Source organism: Eumetopias jubatus, unplaced genomic scaffold, assembly GCF_037043125.1.
Source record: "Eumetopias jubatus isolate StellerSeaLion01/CBP00866 unplaced genomic scaffold, mEumJub1_p1.0 scaffold_6, whole genome shotgun sequence".
NCBI classification, from domain to species: Eukaryota; Metazoa; Chordata; class Mammalia; order Carnivora; family Otariidae; genus Eumetopias; species Eumetopias jubatus.
Genome location: NW_028274812.1, coordinates 17,011,760 through 17,028,804, shown reverse-complemented (window position 1 = coordinate 17,028,804; position 17,045 = coordinate 17,011,760). Strand labels below are relative to the sequence as shown.

Sequence of the window (17,045 nt, the reverse complement as noted above, 5' to 3'; positions counted from 1 at the left end):
TGTCTGATTGATCACCTGGTTTCAAGCTGGCATTGACAGGTCTGGCAGCTGCTGCGGCCATCTGTTCCCGGCGAGGATCTTGGTAACTCATTTTACTAATGAATTCAATTGCTGCCTCTATACTTCTGTTATTAGTTTTCTGAAGAGCTTGTATAACCATATCCTGATATGAAGTTTAAAAAAAAGAAAAGTTTAAACCTTATAATTAAGAGAGAAAGAACACTACGAGCTTCACTAGAGAAATTCATAATTATGAAGCACAGGGTCCCAAACCATAATATTAACGTCCTGTTTGTAAAACTACTATAAACATCCATATAATCTCAAAGTAAAAAAGAAAACAAACGCTCAAATTCTTCAAATGTTTCTTTAATATTTTCACTTTTATGTAACATCACTTTTCTCTTATAGGATTAGCTTCTGGGGACAATTGTTAACAACAGAACTCTGATTATTTCTCATTCTTTATTTCATCCTTATACAAACAAAGAGACTATCAGATTGTTAAAAAGGTATCAGTCAAAATACTGGAAACCACTCTTCTATATCATTAAAACATTTTAGTAAAGTACCTTTGTCACTGGGTTTACTAGTAAAAGAGCTATGTAGTTCTGATTTCTATCCTCTTAGAGCTTACATTTTCAGAGAACCTTATTTACAAGGACATAAATCTAGGACAAATGGTATAAGAAAAACACTTAGAAGGTATATGATTATGTGATGATGACTTTAGGTAGGAGGCTACATGGTATGATGAAAAAGCAGTCTGGAATCAAACAGAAGTGAGTTTGAGTTCCATTACTATGCTTTTGTTTTTTATGCTTAGAAGCAAAAATATACTCCAGTGATTGCAGATTTATTTACATGCCCCCCTTTAGAACTGTGTGAACTCTGGCAGATTATTTAACATTTTAGAGCTTAATTTCTTCATCTGCAATACACTTACAGAATTGATGTGAGGCCTAAATAAGAAAACATGTAAAAGCACATTAAGTACAGTGCCTGGAGATTAGATGTGGGTTGTCCTCCTGCTCTACTCCTTGCCCTTTAAATGTAAACATAAATCATACACTAACATACAGAACGCACACGGATAGGCTTTTTTCAAGAGAGAAGCAGCTATTTACTTGCCCTAGAGGAGCTAGTATTTCTATTTTAAAATGGGAATGGAATAGTAAGACCAGTGGGTGAACAGGCTACTGACAGATGATCCTCCTAAAGAAATGACTAGGGTGAGACCAACCAAAAAAAAAAAAAGGTTGTGGCAGGGGCACCTGGGTGGCTCAGTTGGTTGAGCATCTGCCTCCGGCTCAGGTTATGATCCCAGGGTCCTGCGATCAAGCCCCGCGTTGGCAGGTTCCCTGCTCAGCGAGGAGTCTTTCTCCCTCTACCCCTCCCCTCTGCTCATGCTCTCTCTTGCTCTCTCAAATAAATAGAATCTTAAGAAAAAAAAAAAGGTTGTGGCAGAGACTTGCTGCCTATTCAAGATCCATTCTCCCTTTCCTAGAAAAAGTTACTGATTTTGTTGGAAGAATCCTTCCTTATAGCTACAGTGGCCACATGACAAATCTGGCAATGAAAGAAAAGCAAGGGTTTCTGGAAAAATGTTGCTATCCCTGCTTTAGGTACAAGTACTTCCTGTATCCTGTTTCCTAGACGACAGATCTCACATCTGTGCTACAGCATGATGCCACAAAGAAGGAATATTCAAGAAATTCATAAGAGTCCTAGGTTCTGACATCTTTAAGAGAGTGGACCAATACTAGCTATATAAACTGAGTCACTATTTTGTTTAGAGCATTATTATTTGGATTTTTGTTAAAAGCAACCAAACTCAATCCTTAACTGATAAAAAAGTACAGTGTGATCACATTTTATGCCAATCAGATTTCTGCAAGTTTGTAGTGAGATACAAAGGAATTAGTAAGTCTCACTTTGTGTGCAAATTTAAAATAATTCAGGGGCACCTGGGTAGCTCAGTGTTGTTAAGCGTATGCCTTCAGCTCAAGTCATGATCCCAGAGTCCTGGGATAGAGTCCCGCATCGGGCTCCCTGTTCAGCGGGAAGCCTGCTTCTCCCTCTCCCACTCCCCGTTTGTGTTCCTACTCTTGCTGTCTGTCAAAAATAAATAAAATCTTAAAAAATAAATGAATGAATGAAATAAAATAATTCAAATAACTCCAAATTAAAATTCAACAGGGAGGGCTTAACTTTAAAACTGGTTAAGCCAAACGAACTGTATTGATGCTACTATCACACAGCAGTGTCATCTCACTTGGTAAGAAAATTGGCACCCACCATCCTTTTTCAATATTGTGGGAACTATTTTTGTTAAATGCACTAGAATTTCAGCTGGTGACTAATATGCTGGCTTTTATTTTTGAATATTATTGCTGTATGTTGAAATGTTTTTGGCATCTGTTAATATCGACCAAAGTTCTGTAGGTGGGGGTGTTGGTGCCAGTGTGAAAAAGAGCACCCTTAAATCAGTAACTTTGGAATCGAAGTCTTATGTGATAAGAAAACATCGTGTCCACATTACTATGGTTTTTTCCATGCTTAGCAGCAAAAATACACTTGTTGATTGTAGATTTATGTGCCCCAAGAACCCATCAATTCTGCTTAACATTTATTCCTACAAAGAAAGTAATCTTGACATACTTGAGGTTTTAATTTTTACAGACTACTAGAATCATTCTCAAAAAACTGCAACTGCCTTGAACCTGACATAGCTAAAGGAATAGATAGGGTTTATGAAATGATAAAATAAGACTAGATAAAAATTTTATTTAAAAAAATTTTTTTTAAAGATCTATTTATTTGAGAGTGAGCGAGCAAGCAAACATGGGGGGGGGGGAGCAGAGGGAGAGGGGAGAGAAACCCAAGCAGGTTCAACAGAGTGCAGAACCCAAGGAGGGCTTGATCTCACCATCCTGACATCGTGACCTGAGCTGAAGCCAAGAGTTGGACACTTAACCGAATGCACCACCCAGGTGCTCCTGGATAAAAACTTTAAAGTACCAAGTTAGGATTTTAAACAAATTCTGCAATATAATGAGAAGCTATCAGAATGAGTGATTCAAGGAGACAGAAGTAAATATTGCCATATTCTTTATATCACCGTGGGGATAAATAATACCCTAACTTTATTTGGACAAATGAGAATTGATAAATGTCTAAATGCTTTTAGGAAAGCAACCTTGCTTAAGGGGTTATTAATGTCATAAGGTGACAACTGAGAAATGTGTGATTGTAATAAAACTAACGTATCTTTGTAATGAGAAGCAATTATTATTTCCAAGAGATAAAAAATAGGGCATTGACCTAAGTGAAATAAGTCAGAGAAAGACTAATACCATATGATTTCACTTACATGTGGAATCTAAGAAACAAATGAACATACAAACAAAAAACAGAGAAAAAACTGTTGGTTGCTAGTGGGGAGGTGGGTTGGGGGATGAGCAAAACAGATGAAGAGTATTAAGAGGTACAAAGTTCCAGTTATAAGTAAGTCATGAAGATGGAAAGTATAGCACACAGAATATACTCAGTAATATTGTGATAACATTGTATGGTGACAGATGGTGACTACACTTGTGGTGAGCACTGCGTAATGTACAGAGCTGTCTATAGAACCGTGGAATCAACATGTTATATACCTGAAACTAATGTAACATCATATGCCAATTATGCTTAAAATAAAAAGAACAGAGCATTGACTAATGCTTAGATTTCTTAAAACTGTCTACATTACAAAGAATTTTTAAGTTCCTTAAAGGAATAGACCATGTTTGGTATATGACTCACTACACTGATCAAAGGGTTCACACATAGTAAGAGCTCCAGAAATACGTATCTACTGAGGTGACTTACCTGACATAACATAATACCACTTAAGGGCCTTTATAGCCATGTGATTTTTTTAAACTCTCTTTCCCTGGCAATATATAATGGGAACGAATAAGGTCAATGACTCATTCCTTTTTTTTTTTTTTTAAGATTTCATTTATTTATTTGAGAGACAGCAGAGTAGGAGCGGAGGGGAGGGGAGAAGGGGCCTGCAGGGCTCGATGCAGGGTTGGATCCCAGAACCCTGGGATCATGACCTGAGCTGAAGGCAAACGCTTAACAGACTGAGCCATCCAGATACCATGATTCATTCCTTTCATTTTTCTTTGCCTTCTGGCTAAGAGATTAGGAAGAAAGTACTCTGGAGAAAACTCCATGTTAAGCCATTTCCTTAATCCTCCAACTACTAACCAGGAAAACATCACAAGTCCTCTCCTCTTTTCTCTCTTGATATTTTCAGGTGCAAATCCAATTATTTTTAGAACACTTAACATAAAAATGATAGGAAATAATGTTAGTCAAATGGATGAACAGGATATGCCAGAAAAGACTCATCTTTTTTCTCTATAGTTTGGTTGAAATCTTCCTTTTCAAATCCTTTACTATAATGCATACTTAAGTTCTGAATTTTAACCATAGAGATCTCTGAAAATGTGGTCACCAAATTATTAACAATAATGAAAGGATTTTAAAGGTAATTATCTTTATGTAGTAGAGCTAAAGGTAATTTCCAGTGTTTTCTTTACACCTTTTAATTTTTAACAGGAAATAGGTATTTTTATAAGCACAAAAAGTTACTGTAATTTCGAAGGAAAACTTAATTAACACTTGCTCATTCACATTTAGTTACATTTTCCATGGCAATTTGTATCCAAAATGATCTCTGCCACCTAAAATAGTCACAGAAAGTATGTTATCATGGAAAATAAATTTTATAATCTAAGCATTAGATTATAGATCTAAACATATATGATTATAAATATATGTATGTGCTATGAAAAACATTCAATGTGAACTTTAAGGGTAAATATTAAAGATTTGGCATAAGTAACATGAACTGAAATTTCATTACAATAAAACTTCAAAATTCTAGCAGACTGAGCAACATGTAAATTTTTAGTTTTTGTGAATTTGAGATTTGGGCCTGAGAATGATGTGAACACAGGTGCTTAATGAAATCCTGATTTAAAAAAAAAAAAAATGAAATCCTGATTCTACTTCTTTCTCTGTAGTATGAACTTTAACTTCATAAACTGTCATTTCCACATAGCCACTTGGCTCCCCAGAGCTCCTATAGCAGAGACCTCCCTCCCTACCTACTCTGTCCTCCCCTGTAGCTTTCTTCAACTGCACTTCCATCTGACTTCATGACTTGAGCTTTTAAATCCCAGAAACCACAGAGAAAACTAAAGAAATAATTATTTTGTTTTACTAATTAATGGAATTGTAAACATCATTCTTTGCTGATTAGAATATACAAATTTGTATACACAGTTAAATACTCTCAATGGAAACATTTGGGTAGGAGATTATCAAAACAGTCTTATGTACTGTAAGTGAGAAAAATCCCTTCTTTTGCCTTTCAAAATTCCTACCTCATCAAATCCAGCAGCTTGCAAGTCTTGAAGCATTTGTGGATTAACTTCTGAAGTACTCCGACTTGTTTCATTTGCAAATGGTTGTAGAGAGTTTCGAATTTCCAGCAAGGCTTTATGATGTGTCCCAAATTTGGGTGGATTTCTGACTTGTCGAGGATCTTCAGCTGACATCTTATTCATGTTATGCTCAGCCTTAGCAGCATCCGATGGTTTGGATAAATTTCTAAGGGATTCCCGAATTTCTTGCAACATCTGCCGGCTACTGCCAGTGTAGTTACTGGCAGGAAAGGTCTTAGGCCTCATTTGTCTATATCCTTCTGGCTTTTCACTCCTCTTCATGAAAACATCTATATTCATAACCCACACAAAGGATTTCTTTAAGAGCTACTTGATAGATCCAGAACTTTCTCTTGAGCAAAACCGAAAAAGATCCTTTGCAGAAGTCCCCAGGAATGATGAAATTCTTTACAATCTAAATAATTAACCCTATAAAAGAAAAAAAAGCCATAAAGTGATTAACTGATAAAGTAGTACCATGTGTTTGGGGAAAAACAGAGTAGAGACCTGGGTTATAGTTCTGGCTCCATCATGGATTACCGTACAGGGGCGCCTGGGTGGCTCAGTCGTTAAGCATCTGCCTTTGGTTCAGGTCATGATCCTGGGGTCCAGTTCTGCGGGAAACCTCCTCCCTCTCCCACTCCCCCTGCTTGTGTTCCCTCTCTCGCTGTGTCTCTGTCAAACAAATAAATAAAATCTTAAAAAAAAAAAAAAGGATTACTGTACAGCCAGGAAAAGTTAGTTAACCTCTCTGTGCCTATTTCCTAATTTATAAAATTACATCAAGTACTGGTTATGATGATAAAGTATAATTTTAAGAGTGCTTAGTAAACTGGGGTGCCTCGCTGGCTCAAAGACTAAAACAACTCTTCATCTCAGGGTCATGAGTTCAAGCCCCATGTTGGGTGTAGAGATTACTTAAATAAATTAAAAACTTAAAGAAAAAAAAGAGTGCTTAGTAAACATATAAAGTATATACAGATACAAGGGATTACTAAGTGAATGATATAATGGACAGCCTCTCATCAACTTCACCTTGCAGTTCCAATTCTAGATTTTAAAACTGGACCCTGGGGCACCTGGGTGGCACAGTAGGTTAAGTGTTTGACTCTTGGTTTCAGGCTCAGGTCATGATCTCAGGGCTGTGAGATCGAGCCCTGTGCTGGGATCCATGCTCAGCACAGGGTTCTGCTTGAGATTCTCTCTCTCTCTCTCTCCCTCTCTGCCCCTCCCACTCATGCTCTCTCTAAATAAAATAAAATAAAATTAGACTTCAAGTATAAGATTTCTTTAGAAGAAACAGTACTGTTGCTTTAGAAAGGTTTTTAATCCACTAGTCCAGAAGATACCTTTATGCTTCAAAAAACAGATGCTTGAGCTTATTTCACCAACGGTGGACTGGGACTCTAAGTTTATTAAGGACAGGACGGGGAAAGGATGTCTGTGGACAACTTGTCTTATTCCTCACTTAATGCATGAATCTCTTTCAAAACACACTAGAATTTGCAATGACGTGGATGGAACTAGAGGGTATTATGCTAAGCGAAATAGGTCAATCAGAGAAAGACAATTATATGATCTCACTGATATGCAGAATTTAAGAAACAAAACAGAGGATCACAGGGGAAGAGAAGAAAAAATAAAACAAGATGAAACCAGAGAGGGAGACAAACCATAAGAGACTCTTAATCATAGGAAACAAACTGAGGGCTGCTGGAGGGGATGGAGGCAGTGGGATGGGGTAACTGGGTGCTGGGCATTAAGGAGGGCATGTGATGTAATGAGCACTGGGTATAAGACTGATGAATCACAGACCTGTACTTCTGAAATCAATAATACATCATGTTATTTAATTGAATTTAAATTAAAAAAAATAAACTGGGAAAAAAAAACATACTAGAACAGTCACCTAAAGTCTACTTAAATATCCTCACTGATAGGGAAATCACTAATGCAAGAAAGCCATTCTACTTGTGACCTGCAGCAAGTGTTAAAGATGTTTTCTTTTCATGGAGCATCGTGAAATCCTACTTAGTACATGTTGAGAGGCTTTTATGGGCCAGTAATAAACAACTTTGCCTACATCCTTATTTAACTATCCTAACAGCCCTACGAATAAGGTTTACTATCTCTGCTTTGTACATGAGGAAACAGGTTCAGAGTTTGGGTAAAACAGTTTGTAAGTAATACCAATGGGATGTGAAACATTGCTAATTATCATCTACTAGGAACCTATTTCTATTTTTTTTTTCTTTAAGTAATCTCTACACCAATGTGGGGCTCGAACTCACAACCCCTAGATCATGAGTCACATGGTCAGGGCGCCTGGGTGGCTCAGTCATTTGTCTGACTCTTGATTTCGGCTCAGGTCATTATCTCTCAGGGTCGTGAGACTGAGTCCTTTGTTCAGCTCTGCACGGGGCATGGAGCCTGCTTGGGATTCTCTCTCTCTCTCCCTCTGTCCCTCTCCCAGCACGCACATGCTCTCTCTCTTCCTCGCTAAAAAAAAATAAAAATAAAAAAAAAGAGTCACGGACTCTACCGACTGAGCCAGCCAGGTGCCCCATTTCTATTCTTACAAACGTAATCACCATTCATGTTACATAAAAAGGTCCACAGGCAAATATAAATACATCCTTCTAGTCATTTAGGTCTCAGCCTTATGTTACCTCCTCAAGAGCTCTCAATGACTGGTCACCTAATTACCCTGTTTTACTTTCTTAATAGTACTTATTACTATCTAAAATTATCGTAATTGTTTAGTTGTTGTCAATCTTCCCTCACTGACATAAAAGCTCCATGAGAACAGAAGACATTATTTGTCTCATATCCACTGTCTGTTCAATGCTTTCAGAGACTGACACATAGTGAGCCCTCAATAAATGTGTATGTTGACAAATGAAATACACGTGTCTCCTAAACAACCCCAGTTCCTTTAAAGATTTATTTGAGAGAGAGTGAGAGCAAGCATGACCTGGGGAGGGGCAGAGGGAGGGAGATAGGAAGAGAATCTGAAGCAGTCTCCCCAGTGAGAATGGAGCCCTATTGGGGGTGGGGTGCTTGATCTCATAACCCTGAGACCATGACCTGAGCCAAACACAAGAGTCAGATGCTTAACTGACTGAGCCACCCAAGCACCCCTAAATGTTCCTAATTCTAGCCATGCTCTTCTGGATAATGCTCTAGTTTGTCAAAATCCTAGAGGTGCCAGAAAGTAATGGAAAAACAAAAAAATTATTCAAGTACCTGTTAATTTTAGCAATGTGAACTTAGGTATTTATTTCTCTCAAAAACTGTCTCCTGAGGCATAAAATGGTTGGAATAACAAGGTTTACCTTAAGGCTTGAATAAGGATTATGAGGAACAATGTAATACAACTAAAGGAACACAAGGGTTTGAAGATGAAGGATGCTCCTTGCAACACCATTTATAACGGCAAAACATGATTATCAGTCTAGATGCTCATCAGTAATTGAGCAATTGACAGTACACCTATATGTGATGAACAGATGTTAAAAAGAATGATGTAATTCTATCTAAATGTACTGACAATAATAGATACCCATAACACATTCTTTTTCTTCCTTTTTTATAGATTTTATTAATTTACTTGACAGAGGGAGAGAGAACATAACAAGCACGGGGAGCAGCAGAGGGAGAGGGAGAAGCAGGCTCTGCGCTGAGCAGGGAGTTCGATGGGGGGCTCAATTACAGGACCCCGGGATCATGACCTGAGTCGGAGGCAGATGCTCAACCGAGTCACCCAGGTACCCCCTCATAACACATTCTTAAGCAAAAAGGGCAAGTTTCAAAACACTACAGATAAAATAAAGCCATTTTCTATTTTTAAATTAGATTATTATTATGGTTGCATAGCTCTGGAAATGAACCCTAAACAACACTGAATTGTATACTTTAAATGAGTAAATTTTATGGTATATAAATTGTATCTTATAGCTCTTAAAAATAAACATTTTTGGGGGCTCCTGGATGGCTCAGTCAGTCAAGCGTCCGACTCTTGATTTCGGCTCAGGTCACAATCTCAGGGTCATAAGACTGAGCCCCACGTCAGGCTCTGTGCTGGGCATGGAACCTGCTTGAGATTCTCTCTCTCTCCCCCTTTGCTCCCCCCTCCACCACTCTTCCTTCTCACAAACAAAAAAACCCACAAACAAAAAAACCACTCTTTCATTTTTAAAAATTACACTTATGGATGTTAATTATACATACACATAAACAACTGTTTCCAGCAGGCCTGAAAAACGATGAAGTCCTGAAGCAGACTATCAGAGGCAGTTTCCTGATGACTTTGCCTCAATTATCAGTACTTCTGTGGTGCAGTTCTTAGTTAATTATGATCAATCCAATTCTACTTAACAAGCAGCACATATTTCTTCATTTTTTAAAAACAAAAATGATGAACTCTGTCATTGTATTGCTGAAAATTACACATATTCTGTCTACAACATAACCCAACCTACTGATAACTACTTCATAAATGAAATAAAGAGGGACACATCTTACGCTTTTATGAAGAAAGCTGGTCCCTAATGATAAGCAGTTTTTCCCTAAGCCTTCCCAAAATATTAATAGCCTACTAATGGAATTTTTTAGGTTTCACATTTAGCTCACCAGTCTAAAATTTACAGAATTCCCCTCTTGCCCTTCCTGAAAGTGAAAATATTTTCCATTTCCTGTTCTGCAACCTATCATTTCTCTGCAATCAAGGATTAACAACAGTGGTTATGCAATGTCATGTGTCAGTTCTCTCAATATCTGAGTTATATTTCATTCATAGCATCTAAGCATTCCATTATGACGTCATTTATTCTGGGTTTCAACTCCAAGTTTAGTACCATTTTACTATTAGTATTTTAACATTTCCAGTATCATTCTCCTTGACAGAGAAGAAAAAAAAAACAAAATAAGCATAACTTGCTTTTCTCTGTCAATACACAACATTTGCTTCCATTCCTAACACAGAGCCTGGTAAACAGTAAGCAGTGCAAAAATATCTGCTGAACTAATAAATGCAAGTGATTTATCCCTTCTTTTTACTCTTAAAAAACTATCTTAGTTTTTTTCTAATTATACAAAAATGCATCCTTACTGAAAAACTTAAATATTATATAATATAAAGTAGAAGTCCCTCATAGTTCACCTCCCTCAACAGTAAGAATCACTTCAGTAGCCTGAATAATGGCATCCTAAAAGATATCTACCTCCTAATCCCTAGAATCTGTAAATGTTATCTTATTTGGAAAAAGGGACTTTGCAGATGTCATTAAGGATTTTGAGATGGAGAAATTATCATGGATTATTCAGGTAAGCAGTACACACAATTACAAGTGTTCTTCTGAGAAGGGGGAGATCGGATACACACAGAAGGGGAAGAGGCAATGTGTCCGAGGGGACAGAGACTGGAGTAATGTGGTCAGAAGCCAAGGAATGCCGGCAGACAAAATGGCAAGGAACGGATTTTCTCCTAGAGCCTCTTGGAGGAGAGTGGCCTTGTCGACACCTTGATTTTGGGCCAGTGATACTGATTTTGGATTTCTAGCCTCCAGAACTGTAAGAGAATAAATGTATGCTTTTTAAGTCCTCATGTGTAGTGATTTGTCATGTAAGCCACAGGAAACTAATACAATCACTATTAATACTGCATATTCTAGACATTTTTCCAAAGAAGACATACAAACGGACAACAGATACATGAAAAGATGCTCAACATCACTAATCATCAGGGAAATGCAAACCAAAACCGCAAGAAGTTATCACCTTATACCTGTTAGAATGGCTAGAATCAAAAAAGAAATAACGTTAATGAGGATGTGGGAAAAAGGAACCCTTGTACACTGCTGGTGGAAACATACATTGGTGCAACCACGGTGGAAAACAGTATGGATGCTCCTTAGAAAATAAAAAATAGAAATACCATACAATCCAGTAGTTCTATTACTGAGTATTTACCCAAAGAAAATGAGAACCCTAATTAAAAAAGATACATGCAGGGGGGCCTGGGTGGCTCTGTCGTTAAGTGTCTGCCTTCGGCTCAGATCATGATCCCAGGGTACTGGGATTGAACCCCACATTGGGCTCCCTGCTCTGCGGGAAGCCTGCTTCTCCCTCTCCCACTCACCCTGCTTTTGTTCCCTCTCTCACTGTGTCTCTGTCATATAAATAAATAAAATCTTTAAAAAAAAAGATATATGCATCCCAATGTTTATTGCAGCATTATTTATCATAGCCAAGATATGGAAGCAACCTAGGTGTCCAATGACAGATGAATGGATAAGGATGACGTGGTGTATATGTGTGTGTGTGTGTATATATATATATATATACAACGTAATATTACTCAGCCATAAAAAAGAATGAGATCAGGGCAGCCTGGGTGGCTCAGTGGGGTAAGCATCTGCCTCTGGCTCAGGGCATGATTCCAGGGTCCTGGGATCAAGCCCCATGTTGGGCTCCCTGCTCAGCTGGGAATCTGCTTCTCCCTCTCCTTCTGCCCCTCTCTCCCGCTTGTGCTCTCTCTAATTAATAAATAAAATCTTAAAAAAAAAACCAAAAAAATTGGGATCACAAAATATGACATCATTTTATATAATACATGAATTTATAAGAAGAGAATGCTGTGTTGCCCAAACTGACCTGACCAAAGAACTTTCTTCCTTCCAAGCATTTCATGAGATTCATTTCTATGGAATATATTTTAGAAAATGCTGGGCCAGGGGCACCTGAGTGGCTCAATTGGTTAAGTGTCTGCCTTCGGCTCAGGTCTTGATCCAGGAGTCCCCGGAACAAGCCCCACATTGAGCCCCACATCGGGCTCCCTGCTCAGCAGGGAGTCCACCTCTCCCTCTGCTCCTCCCCCTGCTCATTCTCTCTCACTTGCTCACTCTCTCAAATAAATAAAATCAAGGAAAGGAAAGGAAAGGAAAGAAGAGGAAAATGCTGGGCCAGTCATTCTAATCCTGTATTCTGTAACTCTGTACTTGAATGATGTAATTTCTAACAGTGTTAACACCTGAGTATACAATGGTCCAGAAATGACTGAGTTCTGGTATATGTGTAATAATGTGTTTTAAGTTAAAATAAATGAAAAATTAGTTTATGCTTATCTCTTTCGTCTACATGTTGAAATACTTATGAATAAAATATGATGTCTGGAATTTATTTTAAAATATGACGTCTGGAATTTTATTTACTTATTTATAATTTGGTTTTGCGGTGAAGTGGAGACATAGATGAGACAAAAGTAGCTGATGACTGCTGTAGCTGGGTGATGGGCACATGAAAGTTCGTCATACTATCCCCCTTACTTCTGTATGTGCTTGAAATTTTCCAAAACAGAAAGTTAACTAAAAAAGAAAGGAAATGACTATAGTGCTCTGGATCTTGAAATGCTTCTGCTGCAAATTATTCTTATACAAATACAAAACACACAAAGAACACACAGGATTTCTTTAATTTAAAGGAACCATTAATTTCATGCAACAACATCATTTCAACATTAGCTTTTCAGGGGAAATAACAGAGACATTACATTTATTTTTTACTTTTTTTTTTTAGGATTTTATTTATTTATTTTAGAGAGGGAGAGAAAGCACAAGCAGGAGGGACAGACGGAGAGAGAGAATCTCAAGCCGACTCCATGCTAAGCACAGAGCCCAATGTGGGGCTCGATCTCACTACCCTGAGATCATGACCTGAGCTGAAACCAAGAGTCAGACGCTCATCCGACTGTGCCATCCAGGCACCCTGAAACATTACGTTTAAATGTTTGTTTCAAAAGATAATCCATACCATCTAATTTCAATAATGATGGAATGGAGGCAATGTGGCATATCTTTATCTAACTGCTCTTGATAAATCCTTGTGCCAGAGACTATCTTCACATACTGCCCTCTATTTCCTAAATTAGTTCTGGCCAAAACTCTGTGAACTGATGTAATGTGTCAATTCTAGGTTGAGGCAGTTAAAAGCCAGTGCTTCTCCATCTCTCTCTTCCTGCTTCAATAATAATGCTGGTCACATTTTGAGATGGTAGCTTCACAATATGGAGGGAATATGGGTTCCTAAGCCACTGGATGGCTTACTACTGAACCCCACTGAACTCTGTGTAAGGAAGGCAGGAATCTCTGTTGTGTTATACCACTGATATTTTACGATATTACCACAAAACAGCCTAATATTATTGTGGAAATAAAGGCCATCCAAGGAACGCATGGGTGGCTCAGTCAGTTAAATGCCTGACTCTAGCTTGCAGCTCAGGTCTTATCTCAGGGTCATGAATTTGAGCCCTTGCAATGGAGCCTACTTAAAAAAAAATTTTTTTTAAATAGATAAATAAATACCACTGAAAATAAGCAGAGTCTATTTATTAAGAGCTTGCCATAGCAAGGGAGTCAGCCAGCCACCATCTCTTTGGCAGAGATTCAAAGGCAGGCAGGGGAACGGAAAAGCTTTAAATTGAATAAAAGGGAAGACATCAGGTATGCTCTGCCACAAGAAAGCTGGCGACCAGGTAACTTGAAGCAGGGCAACCTATGTGATTGGTTGGGGGGTATATTTGTCTTTCCCTGGTTAGTACTGAGTTAGAGGTTGGCAGTTACTGACCAAGAACTGGCTGTTTGGGCCTATTGCTACTGAGGCTGTGGGTCACAGTTCTATTTTCATGTATGATCTGGCCATTGTCTATCTGCCTATTTAGTCTCTCATTCTCCTAATACAGGAATTGGTACCCAGAAGTGACATGCTACTATAACAAATACCCTAATATAGTATAGAGATAGTAGTGAGGCAAAGTGCTTCAAGGAAAGTGATACTGGGGGCTGGAAAAATGAAGAACCATGTTTTACAGTGGCTAAATATTTGATAAAGCTGTTGTCTGTTATAACTTACAAGGTGACAAAGAGTCTACTGAATTTGTAGTTCTATAAAAAAGAGTTTGAAAAAGAGAATCTTAGAAGTGTATGTTGGCTGCTATTGGCTATTTGGCGAAGTATTATAAGTAAATAACAAGGTCAGAAAAGAAGCAGCTGATTTGCAAACAGAAATAGGAAGGAACAGACAGAATTCAGAAATTTAAAGTCTTGTTGGAATGCAGCTTGCTTCTAGACCCCAAACAGGAAGAGATGGAATTAAAAGGCTGAGCTCAGATGCCCACTGGCATCTCTCAGCTGACTAAAGTACCTCAGTGGTAAGGGATAGCCATCTCTCAAATAACCAACTGAGTAGAGAAATGGGAGCCCTCAAATCTTTGGAAGAGGTTACTAACACATGTGAACTTATGGTTATGGACACATGGAATTGACTAGAACTACATCAGAGTAGTTCTAGAACTAGTACTAGAACACATCAGAGGCTTACTAACTTTGAGGAAATGACTTTGTTAAAATTTTATTTACTTATTTATTTTTAAAGATTTTATTTATTTGACAGAGAGAGAGAGACAGCCAGAGAGGGAACACAAGCAGGGGGAGAGGGAGAAGCAGGCTTCCCTCAGAGCAGGGAGCCCAACGCGGGGCTCGATCCCAGGACCCTGGGATCATGACCTTAGCTGAAGGCAGACACTTAAGGACTGAGCCACCCAGGCGCCCCAGTTAAAATTTTTTGTAAAAAAAAAACCCACTCAAGCTGAGACTAAAAAAGCCTTTGACTATCCACAATTTAAACCCCTGGGGCTCCCAACTTCCATGAACCATATTCTAGATGAGAAGAATTGCACCTTCCAAAGAGGACTAGTCTCCCAAAGTTCACACTTCCCTATGTGGCCAAGGATGATAATCAGAAAAAGAACCCCAAGGAGGTTCTTGGAGGGAACTATGGCCAAGGGTCACAGAGAACAATGAATGAGGGAGTTCTTTCCATATAATTGGATTAAGGCCCAATTAAGGAAAATCCCTACCTCCAAGGCTGGCTGCTTTCAAGACCTGCCTATGGAGTTATCAAAATTATTACAGATCAGCGATTGCTGCTATTTCCTATTCTTCTCCTTTTCTAACAGTAGTGCTTACTAAGGCCCTGCCATTCTTGTTATACCACTGTGTACTTAGTGGGAGTGAATGAGTGAGAAGAGATGGAGAGGAGGACAAAGAGTGAGAGCAAAAATAACTTAAGTCTCTGGACCAAGAGGAACCATATTTGTACCTGAAGGGCAGATTACTGGACATACGGGCCACAGGGCCTGTGAATCTAGCTACTGCTGCTTAGGGCCCAATATTCTATCAAAAGAATAATGTAATACTATGAACATCTTTCGACAGTAAGTACAGTGTTTTCTTGATTCTAAGAGACATGCTTTTCCATATTCCAGTATTTCTGAAACTGAGTATATACAAAAGTCAATATTTATTTATTTTTAAAGATTTTCTTTCTTCTATTTTAAGTAGGCTCCATGGCCAGCATGGAGCCCAAAGCAGAGCTTGAACTCACTACCCCTCAAGAACTTGAACTCAAGACCTGAGCTGAGATCAAGAGTCAGATGCTTAACAGACTGAGCCACCCAGGAGCCCCTTTTTATTTTACTTTTAAATATTATTTTTTATCAAAGATTTTATTTTTATTTTTTATTTTTTTAAAGATTTTATTTATTTATTTGAGAGAGAGAGAATGAGAGATAGAGAGCACGAGAGGGAAGAGGGTCAGAGGGAGAAGCAGACTCCCTGCTGAGCAGGGAGCCCGACATGGGACTCGATCCCGGGACTCCAGGATCATGACCTGAGCTGAAGGCAGTCGCTTAACCAACTGAGCCACCCAGGCTTCCAAGATTTTAACTAATTTCTACACCCAATGTGGGGCTCAAACTTACAACCCCGAGATCAAGAGTTGCATGCTCTACTGACTGAGCCTGTGAAGTGCCCCTTAAAGTCAATATTTAAAGAAATTTTGCCAGCTCCAAAGCAGAGAAGTTCTGCAACAGCAGACAGTGCACAGAGCTAATTTGACCATAAATAAGAGGTGAAATTTCCTTGTCATCTCAACTCTGTGTGTGTGTTTTTAAGTAGGCGCCATGCCTAGCATGGAGCCAATGTGGGGCTTGAACTCACAACCCTGAGATGGACACCTGAGCTGAGATCAAAATCTGATGCTTAACCGACTGAGCCACTTATGTGCCCCCAACTGTGTTATTTTCAATTGGCAGCACCACATATGGTTGAATCTAGACCCTTGATTAATAGTCAAATGTCTTTTTTTCAAAAAGATTCTATGATGTAGCATTTTGTACTCAAGCAATGCAATTAAAGGTATAAAGAATTGCCAAATTTAGGTGAGATCACAGAATTTTCAAAGGTAGGAGAGATTCATAAAGTACATGTACTCAGACATGAAACAACTGTCAAAGTTGTCTGAGTTATCATCATCAAATGTTCAATTTCCAGCAGTAATTCATTTAGCTAAGAAAAAAATAGTTTAAGCAAAAAGAAAAGACAAAACCCCGGTATTCTTCAATATGCCTCAAAATTATACACTCAATCATAAAAAAAAATAAAAGTAGCATGTCCCCATGTTATATATTAACTACCGCAAAGCCCA

General features: G+C 38.4%; 1 protein-coding gene across 1 annotated transcript in view; it reads right to left on the bottom strand.

Annotated features, from left to right (window-relative positions):
• The window catches only part of LATS1 (large tumor suppressor kinase 1), a 49,982-nt gene that overhangs the window by 23,584 nt on the left and 9,353 nt on the right, over positions 1-17,045 (bottom strand). Inside the window, exons 2-3 of the mRNA XM_028103390.2 lie at positions 5,445-5,933; positions 16-163 (exon numbers count right to left, since the gene is read on the bottom strand). Coding sequence (XP_027959191.1) covers positions 16-163; positions 5,445-5,804 — 508 coding nt within the window. The 5' untranslated portion in view covers positions 5,805-5,933. The remainder of the gene's footprint in view (positions 1-15; positions 164-5,444; positions 5,934-17,045) is intronic.